Here is a 17,214-nt window from a genome sequence, read left to right on the forward strand (position 1 = left end):
GAGGTGAAGTTAGGAAGAGTAGCACATCCCAGCCATTGTCAAGTGTTAAAGGTTGTGACTGATGTATCTATGCATTATTATTCTGTGGCTCCCAGAATGAAATCATTAGTAGGTTCGTAGGTATCTTAGAGAGATACCTAGGTGAAATATTTTCCTGTCTGTTATCTGATAAAAATAAAATCACAGACTTCCTGTGAAGATTGGGGGAGCCTCAGCGCAGTGCCTGGAACATGCCCGGCGGTCAGTGGAGACTGTTTTGGTACTGTTGGTTACTGTGATCCTTGGCGTTATCTCGTTCATCATGCCATCATCATCTCTGAAGGATAGTTAAGTCACACCAGGATCTTGAAAATCACGAATCAGACAAGACTATCGCTTACTAATTTCTACGACTATAAACTTGGGGTGCTACTGGACCCAGTGCTCGTTTAGGACCATCTATAATTGGCATGTACTTTGGATGGATTTTTTTTGTGAGTTCTTTGAGCCAATAATTTGAAGAAGATTGGTCATTTCCTAAACTCTATGCAATCCCCAGTTCTACAGCTCATGTGGAATCATTTGGTTTGGCCCTACGAAGGCAACTACAGATGGCAGCTGAAATTCAATGAATCTGTAGCAGCAAAATTTTCAAGTTGACAATTTTGTATGACCTGTGAATGATGATATGAATGTCTAAAGTGGTTTCCCCACTCGTCATATTTATCCGATGGATTTATGCTTTACTTTTTTTTTTGCCTGTCATGGCATTGGCGGCAAGATGTGTGCTGCTGATATATATTTTTAAAGATTTATTTTTATTATTTTTGTTTGAAAGATATACAGAAAGGAGGAGAAACAGAAAGGAAGGTCTTCAGTCTGTTGATTCAGTCTCCAAGTGGCTGCAGCAGCTGAAGCTAATCTGATCTGGAGCCTGGAGCCTCTTCTGGGTCTCCCACATGGGTGCAGGGTTCCAAGGCTTTGGACTGTCCTCAACTGCTTTCCCAGGCCACAAACAGGGAGCTGGATGGGAAGACGGGCCACTGAGATTAGAACCGGCACCCGTATGAGATCCCGGTGCATTCAATGCAAGGCCTTTAGCTGCTAGGCTACCATGTCGGGCCCCTGTTGGTATTTTTTTTTTTTTTTTTTTGACATAAAGTTAATGTGTGAAGTCCATGACTAAGTCTCTTGCTGGGACAGGAACCTCTTAATAGCGTCTGTAAAATCTCACTTTATGTTATTAAACATTTTATGAGATCTTTAAGATTTAGAAAGCACCTTAAGTGTTCTGCTTTTCTTTTTATGTTGTTTCTCCAAAGGCTAGACAGGATTGATGTGTTTTTCTTTTTAGGGATGAAGAAATTGAAATCGCAAAAATATGGGATACTCATCTAGGACCCCACAGCTAGTTAATAATAAACCCAGGATTTGTTTTTAGTTGAATGTTGTTTTTAGAATCTTGTCTCTGCCTCTCATGCTACAATGGGACTAAATCAGGATTGTGTAGCAAGCTGGGTGTAGAGTGAGGTGTGTTAACTATCAGACTCATTGCCATTGCTGTCTGTAAAGTTACTCAAAGCTTCATAGCTCCGGAGGATGAGGATGAGGGTAAGCTCAGTGTTCACTGATAACCTATGTAGTCATTCAAAATGTAAATACAAACTTGAAAAACATGGCTGAGGCTTTTAGTAATGTGTTTGTTCTAAAGTATCAAAATTTTATTTTATTTCTTACAGCATTGGGAGGTGTTCAAAAAAGTTACAGAAGTCTTCATTTTAGTTCCTGCACTCCTTGGTCTCAAAGGGAACTTGGAAATGACGTTGGCATCCAGATTATCCACTGCAGTAAGTTTGTTTTTCTACCTCAGGGTGTGTATATTAGCTATACTGTTCCTGTGTATTAAAGAGGGCCTGTAGCAGGTTTCTTTGCCCAGTAGATTTCGAAACCTCAGGGCTGTGCTTAGAGAGATATGCCTAATATCATTTCCTGGAAAGTCTCACTGATGTGTCATCTCCTCTGAGGCCAGGATCTTCCAGCCCTGATGTTCAGTTCCCAAGACAGGAAGGAAGTCAATACCGAGGTTCTTCATGGTTTGGTGGCTGGTTGATTGACGCTCCAATTTTTTATGGTCATAAAAGTGATACACAGTTACTGTAAAACCATCACCCCTTTTCTCTGGGCATGATCACTATTATCAATGTTTTGGTATAGCTCTCTCTATCCCTGCATATCTATACTTGTACTTCATTGGGTGTATCATAATGTACATACACACTATGTGTTGTGAAGAATTGAAATCTCATATATTTTATAATTTGACATTTAAAAACATGACTATCTTTTCATGTCAGTAAATGTTGATCAGTATCATTGTTTTTATTAACTATGTGTTTTCTGTTGGATATCTTTCTCACAATATATTAGACTGTCACAGGGTTATTGAATGTATCAACTTTGTCTCATGTTCAACTACTATAAACAATGTTGTGATAAATATTTTTGCATTCTTATTTCTTTAGGAATAGTTTTAGCAGTATAGTTTTTGTTCAGAAAAAAATTCTGTATTCTGATGTCATTAAGTTATACAATACTAATTTGTCATCTAGAAAGATTAAAGATATTTGAAAATACTGCCACTACTAGAGTCTTGAATATTTTTAAAGCCCAAAAGAGCATTAACTCTCACATTTTTTTAGAATTCACCATTGCAGAACTAAATGATTGTTAAAACCTCAAAGTTAGGTGTACGCTTCAGTGAAGCCATCTGTTCACTGAATATTAGCCCAAAAGGAACCAAGCCATCTTAGATAGTATTGCTATTTGCAATACCTTTAGAATATAAAGCGTTTTAAAAATGTTTATTTAAAGAAGCTGAAGCAAATGAGTTCATCTATGAAGCAGGTTAAAAAATATCTTATTTATAAGAAGGCAACCAAGAAGAAAAAGCTGAGTAACTTCTGTTGTTGAAAACACTGTCCGCCTCCCCACTTCCCACTTCACCTCAGGTAGCTGTGAGCTCCCTGACGTTTTTAGGGTTACAGATGCATGGAAAGGGAATACATTAAATCACATTTTGCTAGCGTTGTTGGTTTACTAGCTGAAGGGAAGTGCTTCATGTGCCCTGTGGAACATTCTAAGCCTCTTCCTCATATACAGATCATGCAGCCATGCCCTGCACGGGACAGTAATGAAACATCTGTTTGTGAGTTCTCCTGACATGCTTTACAGGGGTATCTCACATAGCCCTTGGACATGAACACTGCTCTTGTCTCACAGAGAAGCAACTGAGGCTTAGAAAGTTGAGCAGCTTCTCTTTGGTCATGGAGCTGGTATGCATTAGTGGAAATCACATTAAAAATTGTTTTAAATATACATTTATTTTTATTGGAAAGGCAGATTTACAAAGAGAAGGGGAGACAAAGAGAGAAAGATCTTCTGTGTACTTGTTCACTCCCTAAATGGTTACAGTGGTTGAAGCTGAACCAATCTGAAGCTGGGAACCAAGAGCTTCTTCCTGGTGTCCTGCATGGGTGCGGGGCCCAAGGACTTGGGCCATTTTCCACTGCTTTCCCAGGTCACAGACAGTAAGCTGAATCAGAAGTGAAGCAGCTGGGGACTTGGGGTGATGGCTTAGTGGCTAAATACTCACCTTGAATGTACCGGAATTCCATATGCACTGGTTCCTGTTCCAGCTGCTCCACTTCCCATCCAGCTCCCTGCTTGTAGCCTGGGAAAGCAGTAGAGGATGACTCAAAGTGTTGGGACCCTGTATGCACTGGAAGAAGCTCCAGGTTTCTGGCTTCAGATAGGCTCAGCTGTGGCCATTGAGGCCACTTGGGGATTGAACCAGTGGACAGAAGATCTTCCTCTCTGTATCTCTTCTTCTCTGTAAATCTGCATTTCCAATAAAAATGAAATAAAATAAAAAAGAAGAAAAAGAAGTAGAGCAGCTAGGACATGAATGGCACCCATACAGGATGCCCATACCTACAGGTGGATGAGTAGCCAATTGAGCCATCTGTCTGATCCCATATAAGCCACATTCTAAAACATTCCTTTTTACCTACAGAGAATAACTGTGTCAGAGTTTATTAAGTCAATAAATAAGTGATAACAAAACTCCATAGCCTCTTTATAAGAATGACCTACTAATGTGTTGGGCTAGGCATTAATATGTAGTGTTTTTTAGGACTTGAAACTTAAGAAATTTTAAATATGTTATTTTGAAACCACCACTTACAGACATAATCCAGTTGCTTTTCCCTGCAATTAGTTGGTGGACTAGAGGTGTGCCTGGGAGTATCAGCCACCTAGGTGGGGATAAAACTCACAAGGTAGAATTATTGTGGCACATTTCTGTGTTGTAGTCTACAATCTAGAGTGTAATCATGGTAATTACTGAATACTAGACAGATTGGAGAATAATGGAAACTATTTGCACTGCAGCCAAAAAGTATAATGTGAACCTAGATTATCCTCTATTGCAGAATGTAAAGAGATGCTAGCAAACATACAAACAATGGAGAGATGGGGAATATGACAAAAGGATGCAGGGACAATCCAATGCATTAAAGAAATAATGACAGTTCCAGATTTGTATATATATCATCTGGAGTAAAATAGAAATCTGTTAGTTTAAGAATACATAACAAAGCAGGCAAAGTCTCTGTTTTGATAGAATTTAGAGAAAGAGTCAGTCTGATAATGCCAACTACTTATAAGTGTATTTCTTGACAGGTCCACTTTATGAGCTTGAAATGGGAATACGAATGAAGACCAATATAACATTTATCTGCACTTCTGATTCAGCTCTGCTGATGTGCCTGTGAAAGTGATTCAAGTGTTGGGGTCCCTGCATCCATGTGCTTTAGCCTTGCCCAGCTCTTGCTGTTGTGGTCATGTGGGGAGTGAACTAGTGGATGAAAGATCTCTCTCTCTGTCTCTTTGTAACTTTGCCTTATGCAGATCTGGTAGCTCCAAGATCAAATTGAGAATTCCTTGGACTTCCTTGGTTCTATTTCGGAACCTGACTCCTGATGGAGAGCTTGCCGCTGACTTCTGCTAGGCTGTATGCAGTGCGCTCTGTGAGCCCTGATGCGAGTCTCAGGCTCTATGTCCAGACTTCAGCTCTACATCCCTGTGAGACACTCCTTGGGACCTTGTACCCAACACTTTATCATGAGGAATACTGACTTGAGAAAGAGACCCTGCCATTGGGCACCATGCCTTTTGGGTAGGGAACTTTATGGTCTCAGGTATCTGGAGAATGTACTAGGAGATTAGGTTGGGCTGGTGTTGTAGTTTTGTGGGTAAAGCTGCGTCCTGTACTGCCAGCGTCCCAAATAGGTGCTGGTTCATATTCTGGCTGCTCCACTTACTAACCCTACCACTGGTCTGGAAAAGCAGTGGCAGATGGCCCAGTTATTTGGGTCCCCTGCAACCTGGTGTCATGAAGTTCATGGTGTCATTGTAACCATTTTGGGAATGAACCAGCAGGGTATTAAGGTAGAATCAGGAGTGGGGATTCCACAGAAATCTAACCTATGGACACTGGTTTGGAAGGTGGGTGTCCTAAATAGGGTGTTAATTGCTGGACCAAAGGTCTACTCATGTCTTACTCATTATGTAAGGGAGGAGTTTATCAACCATGCACGCTGTTGTCTAAGAGTAGTTATCTTTCTGTGGCAAGGGTGGACTTACTGTCTTCCATAGGCCAAGACTTACATCACTGATAAGATTTATTAGTCATAAACCTGAGGAAATAAGAAAGAGAGGCCTTAAGGCGATTTGAGGTAGGAAGGTCCCATGCAGTACCAAGGGCCAAGGATAGGACTGTTGTGCTAGGACAACGTTCTCAGATTTTCTGATGAGCAACTTCTTAGAAATATGCATTCTCAGCCTCACTCCAGAGCTGCTGACTCAGAAACCCTGGGGATGTGACTCAGCTGTCTGTATTGTAGCAGATTCAGAGTCTCATTCAGATTTGAGAAGAACAAAATCCCCAGAGGAGGAAATGTGAAAACCACCCAGGGGCCAGATCACATGTTTTTTACGAAAGTGGGAGGATTGCAGACCCATCTAGGCCACTGGTGTGGATGCAGAGGGCAGGGGTAGGGGTGGGGTAGGGGTAAGAAATGTTTCCACTTTCCCTCTTGTGTCTACAGGGGATGACAGAGGATGTACTGCTCTTTATTATCAATTACATTAGTACCAGGGGGTAGAGATGGTTTCTTGATGCCACCTCAGGGACCTTGGTATAGGGGAAGAATGTCCTGGGGGTGTCATTTGAGTGGTAGGTGGGTAAGAATGACAGAGCAGAGGAGGTGTGACTTCCGACTTGTGGCCATAAGCTTGCTGTGTAGTTGTCCCTCCCGATTCTGACCCTCAGCTGGTGGAGCCTTATTCCTGGCCGGAAGCTTTCCCTTCAATGGCTGACTGGCTGTGTCCTTGTGTCACCTTGATTGCTCTAGGATGTTGTTGGCTTTATTGTGTAAGAGGTGACCTCTTCCTTCTGCCCTCACAGGGGCTCGTCATTGTTCTCTCTGTGCAAGTTCCAAGGCCGTTGGGTGGTCACATCTACGTCAGAGTGTCCACAGGCCTAGGTGCTTTCTGTAGAACTTGGTCTAAGTGCTGTGGTTCTTGCTTTTCTTTCCACCCTTTGCAGAAGTACTTGAGATCCTCTGTTGGATTGGAGGAGAAGGCTGTCTTGTCTTTCGTGTGCAGCTGGGTGTGTTCTTTATCCTTGAATGGGAGTCAGCAATGGAGGTGGCTCAGGTGTGTAACATGGGCGGGTTTTGCAATGTGTGGTGGGACACATGTCCATGGGATGCTCCCTGAGACCAGGTATCCTGTTCGTCTGAGGCCATGTGATTCAGGGAACACACTCCTGCCGCAGCAACCCTATCTGGTCTGTCCCCATCCCCAGGTCCTGTGCGTCCAGGCTGGTGCTATAAGCTAGTCTGATGTTACAGTCCAGCCAGCCCTGTCTCCTGTATTTATTTGAGAGGCTGTCCATCTGTTTTGGGGCAGGGACCCTCCAGAACTCCTACCAGGCTGCCCCCCAGCGCCAGTTCCTATGAGTGCAGGTGGGTGCAGTAGCCTGCCCTGGCGTGCCTCAGCCCCTTCTCTCGCTTGATCAGTGGTTACATTGGCCTGGCTTGGCGAGCCTCAGACCTGGCTCTGACAAGCACCTGTCAGGGAGATGGGTAATGACTTCTCCACAGCAAAGTTCCCATGGCGTCACCCTGTCTGTCCACTGGTTAATTCCCCTCCGCCTGAAATTTGCATAACCCTGGGCTAGGAGACTCTGCCTCGCTCTCCTACTCCTTTCATCTCTTCTTCCTAGGCTACTTTTGTGAGCTCTCTTGCTTTTGCTTTTCCTTTTATTTGAGGCTTTCTTGAGTCTTGGTACCTTGCTCTTCATGTTGAATCTCAGTCACTTCTTGTATTCTTCTTCTGTATCCACATTGTAGACACTTGGATCTTGATCTTCAGTCTCTTTCTTGAATCTCCTGAACTGAATTTATCAGGTGGACATCACTCACTATGTTCAAAACAAAACTATTATTTTCTATAATTCTGGCCATGTTCTGTTTTTTTTTCTCATCAGTTTATATCAGCAATCACTTGTTCCTTTCTATCCTGGATTCAGTTACTTTCCAGATATTTTCTCCTATGAAAGTATTTTCCTAGGGTCAGGTGCAGTAGCCTAGCAGCTAAAATCTTCACCTTACAAGCGCCAGGATCCCATATGGGTGCTGGTGCTAATGCCAGCAGCCCCACTTCCCATCCAGCTCCCTGCTTGTGGGCCTGGGAAAGCAGTAGAGGACGGCCCAAAGCCTTGGGACCCTGCACCCACGTGGGAGACCCAGTAGAGGCTCCTGGTTCCTGGCTTCTGCTTGGTGCAGCTCCGGCTGTTGCAGCCGCTTGGTGAGTGAATCAGCAAATGGAAGATCTTTCTGTTTGTCTCTCCTCCTCTCTGTATATCTGACTTTCCAATAAAAATAAAGAAAAAAAATTTTTAGAAAGTATTCTTCCAGTTTTCTTTTTTATTAAACATTTTTTTGTTTGCCTGAAAGGCAGAGTTACAGAGAGGTGGGGAGAGAGAATTTTCCATCCGCCGGTTCACTCCCCAACCTACCATTGTCGGAGCCCACATCTTCTGCTGGACCTGAGGATTTGGGTCATCTTCTGCTAGTTTCACTGGCATATTAGCAGGAAGTTAGATTGGAAGTTGGAGCAGTAGGAGCTAGAACCAGTGCCAATATATGATGCTGGCACCTCTGTCAGGAGCTTTACGTGCTGTGGCTCAGTTTATGTCCCATCTGTCACTACCTTAATTAAGTTTATTTTCTCTAATTGAGACTGTTATAGCAGTGAATGAGATAATTAAAAAATCATGTCCTCATTTATCTGACAGGCAGAGTGACAGAAGGCAGGGAATACCCATCCACTTGTTTACTCCCCAGTAGCCTTCAGTAGCTCCTAAGGCAGGGTACATGTTAGCAGGAGGCTGGAGTTGGAAGCAGAGCAGACTCAAACGCTTCAGGGTTGGCTGTGCGCATCTTAACTACTGCACCAATCGACTGCTCCTTTTTAACTTAAGACACATGTTCTTTGAAAACTAACCTTTTCATTATGTGCCAAAAATATCTCTAAAATTTTTTATGATTTCCCTGTGTAGTATTTATTTTCAGTTGTAAAAGTAGGGGTAAAATACCTTCATAGCTATAGAGGACTAATCTGTGACTATGTTAGTATTTTTGCTTTGTTAAAGTTTTTTCTCATTTTTATGATTACAGGAGAATTAAGATACATAAGATTTAAGGAAAGCCTTCAGAAAATAGAGAATGTTAAAATATGACATCAGATATAGCCTCTCTCTCTGTGTATACATGTGTGAATATATATATATATATATATATATATATATATACACACACATTTTATACACTACTACACTGGTTAAGTTTGCATCTTACTTTTTTTTGCCGAATGCCTTCAGTGACCTAAGCATAGCTGTGCTGGCAGAAAGTTCATGTTTTCCTGACTTAAATCATCAAATAGCAAAGCTTATGCCTGACAAAGCAAGTGAAAATTCCTAGGGGTATCCTGGAGGTGGAGGACTGCAGAGCCTGCGAGTCCCCAGATGTGCAGTGAACGCAGCCAGGCCTTGACCGTTAAACTGCACAGATGCAAAGAGCTCCAAGCAGCTAGGCTAAGTGAAGAACCCAGCAGAGAGGGTTCTCCACTGGGAGAGAGGAGAGGCAACACTCAGTAGTTTGAGTCTAGGCAAGTCAGCTGCCTATTGGGAAGACCGACTAGCCTGCAGAAGAAGGTAACAGTATCCAAAGTCATTATTATTATCTGTGTTGTACAGTTTTTAGCCCAAAATTACTAGATATGAAAATAAATGAAAAAATACTGGTCCATCTTCAAGAAAAGTGTAATTCATATTTAGTGAATGGAAAGTGAATCCATGTGGGTTCAGGTGTGCGACTTAAGTCTTTCAAAGAAATGAGTACAAATATATTCAAAGGACTAAAGGAAAATGTGTTAGAAAAATTAATTGTATAACTGGTTGGTGTATGTGAAAAATTGGCCCATTTTTCTAATACTATAAGACAAATGTAGTTTAAATTCAAATAAATTTGGGGTTGGGGCCAGTGTGATGAGATTAGCCAGTTAATTGGCTAATCCTCTTCTATATGGGGGTTGTTTCATGTTCTAGCTGCTCCACTTCCCATCCAGCTCCCTGCCTGTGGCCTGGGAAAGCAGCAGAGAATGGCCCAAAGCCTTGGGACCCTATACCTGCGTGGAAAACCCAGAAGAAGCTCCCATCTCATGGCTTCGATTGGCTCAACTCTGACCATTGAGGCCTTTTGTAAAGTGAGCCAGGGGATGGAAGAGCTTTCTTTCTGTCTCTCCTCTGTAAATCTGCTTTTCCAATAAAAAGAAATAAATCTTTAAAATAATAAATTTGGGTTACACAGAAATCTTTTCTGTTTTTAATTTGAAAGGCAGATTTTGCAGAGAGAAGGAGAGCTAGAGAAAGGTCTCCCATCTGCTGGCTCACTGCCCAAATGACCTCAAAGTCCAGAGCTGAATATATTCTTTTGCTTTATATCTTACATCATATATGATTTTAGGTTGTTATTTAACATTTTATCTTAGGGCCCGGCGGCGTGGCCTAGTGGCTAAAGTCCTCGCCTTGAAAGCCCCGGGATCCCATATGGGCGCCGGTTCTAATCCCGGTAGCTCCACTTCCCATCCACCTCCCTGCTTGTGGCCTGGGAAAGCAGTCGAGGATGGCCCAATGCATTGGGACCCTGCACCCACATGGGAGACCTGGAAGAGGTTCCAGGTTCCCGGCATCGGATCGGCGCGCACCGGCCCGTTGCGGCTCACTTGGGGAGTGAATCATCGGACGGAAGCCTTCCTCTCTGTCTCTCCTCCTCTCTCTGTATATCTGACTTTGTAATAAAAAAGAAAAAACATTTTATCTTAGACCAATATAATTGCGGATTCATTAACTTACAGATTTGAAGGGATGTAGAGTATGCTCTCCATAGTTTTGTAGAACAGGAATTGGGCAAGGTCCCATCAGTCTGAGTTTGGTGAGAAGGAACCAGAACCCTGGTGTGTGTTATGACAGTGACAATGTAACGGAGGACGCTGGGCTTGTGAAGACACAGGGGAGGTTGGAGAAGAGCTCTGTGGTGGGAGAATCCGGAAACAACCTGAGCCCCAGAGCAGGAGGAGCCACCCGGGCTCTGCACCATCCGGAAATCACGTGCCTTCCAAATCTTAGCACATTTCACTCCCTGGCAGACTGTGGCCCAAAGCTACAGGGAAGAGGATTTTGAGAAACCTAGTTCCAGACCTTAGACAGTACTACCAGTGATGGTACCAGGAGAATTTGTGCAGTTATGTTTTGGTAGTTTCACTTTTATTTATTTTTTCTGTACTATAATGTATGAATATCTGAATTGGCCATTAAGCAGCCCTGGAGTCTGGTGTCTTATATTTTTTCATGGAATCATTTTAGATTACTTCCCTTATCTGTATATACTGTTATTAAGGGTTATTTTTTATTTGAAAGATAGTTACGGAGAAAGGAGGAGAGCTGGAGAGAGATTCCATCCACTGGTTCATGCAGGTGATCTCAATGACCAGAATTGGGCCAGGCTGAAATCATGAGTCTGGAACTCTGTCCAGGTCTCTCGTGGAGGTGGCAGAGGCCCCATTTCCTGGGTGGTTTTCTGCTACTTTCCCAGGCTCATTAGCAGGTAGCTGGGTGGGAAGCAGTGAGGCCAGGTCTCCAGCCAGTGCTGCAGTGTGGTATGCTGGCATTGCAGGCTGTGGCTTAACATGCTGCACTACACTGCTAGGCACAAAAGCATTGCTGGTAGCTTCTAACTCCCTGGAGGAAAGGCCTGGACTGTCAGAGCTGCAAACTGGAATTTCTAAAATAATTTAGATTCCAAAGTTTGGAAAGGAAATACATAAATAAAGACTGCATTAAGAGCTGTTCAGAGGCACTAAGAAATTTCAATATTTGCCTTTTCTGAATACTTTTGAGACTGAAATCCAGAGTGACGTTAGAGAACAGGCTGTTTTCTACCCTGACAGAGAAAGTGTTGACAGAGCACTTAAATTGATGGGTTGAACTCTTTGAGGGTTTTCTAGTTTGCTCATGGTTAAAATTACTGGTAAGGAACAACTATTATGTATCTTTTTACCTGTTCACCTAGACTTTTCTTTTTGTATATATTTGAAAATCTTCTATGACTGACTATAGGAATATTTGAAACCCAACTCAGTATTTTTTTTTAACCTGTGATTGTTCATTGCTTCCCAAGTGAGTGTGTTAGAAAAGCTTGGCAAATTTGCATATATATATGTTCTGAATCCTGAGGTGTTGAGAAATATGATGCCGCATATAGAAGAATTGAATATGTGAATAGTAATGTCATTTTGGAGGGTGTTCTTCCATTTAGCAGAGAGACATTTGAATTTTGATGTTGAAATACATAATCAAATCTGTAAAGTGAACATATTTTTATTGATAAGTTTTAGTGATGATTCAAGAAAAAATTGAGGTTTGCTTATATATTATTTTTAAAATAATAATTGTTCAAATTACGTTACTACTGCATGTGAGATTAAGTTTTAGAAGCTTAAAATTATATGGTTGTTTTTATTGGGACTCAATACACAAAATTTGGCATGTTAGGATGATATCTGATAATGTTAGTTATAAAGCAACATTGGTGAGTAGTTGTAATACTAACTGGTATATTAATTCTTATAAGATCTCTTCCTATCTAGCTCCCTGCTTGTCTGCTTGTGGCCTGGGAAAATAAGAGGATGGCCTAAAGCCTTGGGACCCTGCACCCATGTGGGAGATCTGAAGGAAACTCCTGACACCTGGCTTCGGCCTGGCTCAGCTCTGGCCATTGTGGCCACTTGGGGAATAACCAGTGGATGGATGATCTTTCTCTTTGTAGCTCCTTTTCTGCATAAATCCAATGGCTTTTCCAATAAAGATAAAGAAATTTTTTTTAAAAAGATAGCTAAGAAAATATTTTTCTAAGCTTCTCAGGCAAGCCAAATGTTTGGTGCGCGGCTGTTAGTGCAGTCTGAGCTCTGCTGTGTGAAGACCCAGTGGGAAGGCAGCTAACTGAAAGCCAGGGAGAGGTCCCTTAGCAGAACCTAGGTTCTGTCTGAACTTAGTCTTGAATGTTTCAGCCTCTAAAACCATGAGAACATAAGTTTGCTTTTTAAGCTACACACACACAAAGTGCAATGTGAGGCTATCAGATTTATTAAAAAAATAACTTGACCTTTAAGACTTAATGTGCTGTTTAAACAGGGCAGACAGCATTTATTCAGTAATATATGAAAATGTCCACCCTAACAGGTAAATATTGGGAAGATGGATTCACCCATTGAAAAGTGGAATCTAATAATTGGCAACTTGGCTTTAAAGCAGGTAAGTGGTTTATATATTCACTTACAGATCCCGGGCTGAGGAATCTGGCTGTTGCCTGTAAGAATGATGAAAATTGGGTACAATGAAGTTTACCATTATTTCAGTATCTTGAAAAAATGATGAAATAATACCCATGACCTCCAAAAGTTATTCTTTCTCTAGAAATTGAGTTTATTTAAATATGAAAAATATAGAACATATAGAAAAATAAAATGTTTTCTATCATAAATTACAGTATAGGCAGAATTTGCATTAGTGTCTGTAAATGTTTGACTCTGGGTGTTGATTGTCCTCCTTTGAATTTTTGTAAATAAACTTTCTGCTTAATAACATTCAATTTCTTCCTCTATATTATGATTAGCCATTTGAAATTTTCCTAATTTTTAATGTTGTTAGTCATTATGTAAGTGAATACATTCAATTACCAATTTTGTATGCAGCAAACCATGGATTATGCATAATCTATGTTTTTTTTCTAATCTGAAGTCAATATCCTTCTTTCTTTTTACCTAGTCTTAATATCTTTAAGACAGACAACTGTAGTTATCCTAATCTTTTCTAGTAATATGAGATTAAAGAATACACACTAATCTTAATGTTGATCAGGATGGAAGCCAGGGATGACTGTAGCGTTACTTTGCCTTATTTCATCAAGGATGTATGAAGACCAGGGAACCACAGCAGGCCCACCAGGACACGGCTATGCCAGCTAGTGAGGTGGCGTTGGTTAGAGCCCAGTTATCAGTTACCAATTACCAGTTGGCAAAAGCAAGAGGAAAAGAAGGTGGCGAAGTATGACCAGGGTGGAGGGGAGAGCTTATTCTTTCCGAGTCTTGCCCTGCTGAAACTTGTGAGGTGGTAGAAGACTGTGGAAAGGGGAAAGGATTGGGCTGGCATAAGGCTTTTTCTGCCTGGAGACTGGCTGTGAGGTTGGAGGTGCGGAGGGCAGAAAGGACAGAGTGACATGCTCTCACTTGTTGGAGGGCGTGCTCTTCCTTCTGTTGAATGGGGTCCTGAGCTGTGATCTGTCACGGATTCCTTCATGATTTTACAGAATAGCTGCTGCGGCCAATGAATCGTTTTTCAAGTAAAGCAAAGTGCCCAGTTCCATTTGAGGAACTGTGCTTCACCATGAGGTATATAGCTCCTGCACCAGTGTCCCCTAGCAGCTCCCAGCTACCATGTGAAGCCAGGTTTTGCTTTTTCTTGGGCACAGTTAGTGCTCAAGCAGTCATTCCTTTCTAGCTGAGATCTTCATCGCAGCTCTGGGCTTCTGATGCCTTAGAAACATAAACACACTGTCATGTCTGCAGCATGTCCCCAGCCCTGTTTTCCAGTGTCCAGCTAGAAAAGACTTGGAATCATGATGTTAGAATTTACATTATTAAATAATTTTATTGCTGTAAAGTGTTAACATTATGTTATTTTACAAGCCAATATGAAAATTCTGTACTACTGTAAGAACCACTCCAGTTACATTGGTGGTTAAGCTCAACAGTCTCAAATCTGTGTGCGACATCGACAAGAGCTGTAATGTGTAGCTGAGAAATATGATTTAGCATAGGGAACAACTGTGTATGAGAATCCAGGTAGTCTGTGGTTTGGTCTCTTCCTTTACTATACCACATGGCAGGTCAGACTTCCTCAGGAGTTTTTCACTTGCAGCCCCTTGAATCCAGTTTGTGGGCTGGCTTCTGTGAGTCTGATTCCCCAGAAATTCTTCTGCTTTCCTGGAGAACTGAATTTGTAGTTTTCACCAGGTTGATGAAGGGGTCCTCTGGCAAACAGTTAAGAGTCAGCAGAACAGACTATTTTCTCAGGGATTCTGTTAGTGCTGACATTCTATTAACCTGCTTCCAGGAGGTCAGTTTGTTTCTGTTTTTTTGAGTGTTGCAGTGGGAAACGCTTGATATGTTTATTTAAGAATTTAAATCTCAAAGTTTGTTAATGCCTCTGTCATCTTAGAGATAACACTGATCATAGCAATAATTACTTGTGAGGTTATTTTTAAATATTTGTCTTTCCTGGTGACCAAGAACTTTGTGAGAGTTAACTAAGTCACTTCTGAGTGCTGTTGCAGCCCAACACAACACATAGCATGTTTTCTGTTAGAGTTAACATAAGCACTGATTGAACAAATAGATTTAAGTAACTTGCACGAGATTAAGTGATAGAACTTGTGATTTGACTATTAAACCCAATCTCTTGTTCCATACTTGTCTTCAGGTTAAATTTCAGACGTATGGGTTGGGCACTTTTCAGGCTGAAGGTGGTGTTTTCTTAGGTGTGAATTACACCATCAAAATTACATGGGCTGCTTATTAAAAACAGACTCCTGGACTCCATTCTATGCCACCAGATCAAGGTAGTTTGAGGACCAACTGTCTTAGGAAATATTAAAACTAAAACATAGCAGCTTCTTTTAAAGGTATTGCAGCTCAGTTACCATGGCATTATATCTTCTGAGTTCTTGTATGTAATATTTATATAATAAAAAACTTTCCAAATATGTTTTTAAATTAATAATTCATTTGGAATTTATACCAAAAATTTTAGGTGCAGGCAACTGTCGTTGGTTTTCTAGCAGCTGTGGCGGCAATTATACTGGGCTGGATTCCAGAGGGCAAGTATTACCTGGATCATTCCATCCTTCTGTGTTCCAGCAGTGTGGCAACTGCCTTCATTGCGTCTCTCCTACAGGGTGAGTTGGTTAATTTCTGCAGTCTTGTACTTTTAAGGGATTTGTCAGGATGATAACTTAAAAAAAACTTGATCATTATGAAAAGGATAGAAAACACCTACAAACATTAAGCATAACTTAGTAATTTCAGATATTTCTAATACTTACAAACCTGAGTATAATAGGCTTTCTGCAGGGTTCTGCTTGTCTGAGACTCACTCGTGTAGTTGCCAAATAAGATCTGGAAAGTAGCTTAGAGTTCATTTCTGTGAGTTAATTTAATGGAAAACTTCTTTTTGGAAATTACATGGGGGGAATTCCTGATGTGTCACTTAACTATGAGTGTTCCAGGAATTCTGAGTTTCAAAAGCAGTGTCTCAGTTACATGTTAAGCTCAGATTTTGAAAATTTCTTTACTTTTCATTGGCAATACAAGTATTGTCATTTTTTTAATACTCTAAAAAAATTTTTGGTGATATCTATGCTGTTGATCAGGGGAAGAAGAATTGAGGTTTAGAGAAGAGTGGGTGTCATCATTGTTTCCAAATTTTCTATTTTTTCTTCCTGTATCTGGGGGGAAGGGGGAGATAAGGGAAGAAGCCACACCTAGCCTCCCAACTGCCCCAGTTCCCAGGTATGGGAAACGGCCACCTGATATCAACCCAGGGTCCCAAACGTGGCACATGCTCAGAGTGTGTTGCCCAAATGGTTTCAATAGTTCTGAAATGATTTTGATCTCACCGATCCAAGGATGAGGAAACTCTTCCAGTGTCCATTGGTTGACACAGTCGACGTTGGAGTCTCCATTCACCCCTGGGGTACTTGTCCAATTTGTTCTGTTCTCTTTCCTCTGCTGTGATATTAAATGTTCTCTGTAGGCTCCTTCATGTGCATCAGGGCCTGTTGTCCACTGATCTTTCCTTTCCCCTGAGTACGCGTTTTCTCAGGTGGGCCCAAGGACCCAGGCCAGGAAGCCCGGGCCCCACCGGAACCCCTGTCCCCAGGGTTCATGGACTTGGCATCCTTTGCTCAGGCACAAATGACTGTAACAGCCAGAAATGGGCCAGGAGCTTCTTCCAGGTCTCTCTGTCTCTCAGATCTTCCATTCTCTGCTGTGTTCTTAAGCACAGTGGCTGGGAGCAGACAGAAAATAGACCAACCTGGTCTTGAACCCAGTGCCTATATGTGATCGGTGAGAGGCTTAGTTTGCTAAGCCACAATGCTGCCCTGCCCCCTTTAATTTTCTAATTGCTGTCTTTCACCCTTATATCACCAGCAAGGTTAAAAATGGCAAATTCTCATATCAGGTGATCATACAATGAATGTAACTTTTTTTTTTTAACCTAGGTTCTGGGAATTCAAGGAGACTTAATAAAATTGTAAGACTTGACTCCCAAAATATTTCCAAGCATTCATTTAAATACTTAAATATTATGAGGGATAGTTTTTTTTGTCTTTATATAAAATTACTAGAATTGAGTGGAATGACGTTGCCTAAAGTCAATGTATTAAAAGATTATATTTCTGGTTTAATTTTCTGTCCTCCCTTCCCTCACCC

General features: G+C 41.5%; 1 protein-coding gene across 6 annotated transcripts in view; it reads left to right on the forward strand.

Annotated features, from left to right (window-relative positions):
- SLC41A2 (solute carrier family 41 member 2) overlaps positions 1–17,214 on the forward strand; it is a 116,532-nt gene that overhangs the window by 37,460 nt on the left and 61,858 nt on the right. For all 6 annotated transcript variants that reach the window (XM_058673444.1, XM_058673442.1, XM_058673446.1 and 3 more), the window contains exons 3-5: positions 1,719–1,826; positions 12,905–12,976; positions 15,533–15,677. In XM_058673444.1, coding sequence (XP_058529427.1) covers positions 1,719–1,826; positions 12,905–12,976; positions 15,533–15,677 — 325 coding nt within the window. The remainder of the gene's footprint in view (positions 1–1,718; positions 1,827–12,904; positions 12,977–15,532; positions 15,678–17,214) is intronic.

This window comes from Ochotona princeps, chromosome 15 (genome assembly GCF_030435755.1).
Source record: "Ochotona princeps isolate mOchPri1 chromosome 15, mOchPri1.hap1, whole genome shotgun sequence".
Taxonomy (NCBI): domain Eukaryota; kingdom Metazoa; phylum Chordata; class Mammalia; order Lagomorpha; family Ochotonidae; genus Ochotona; species Ochotona princeps.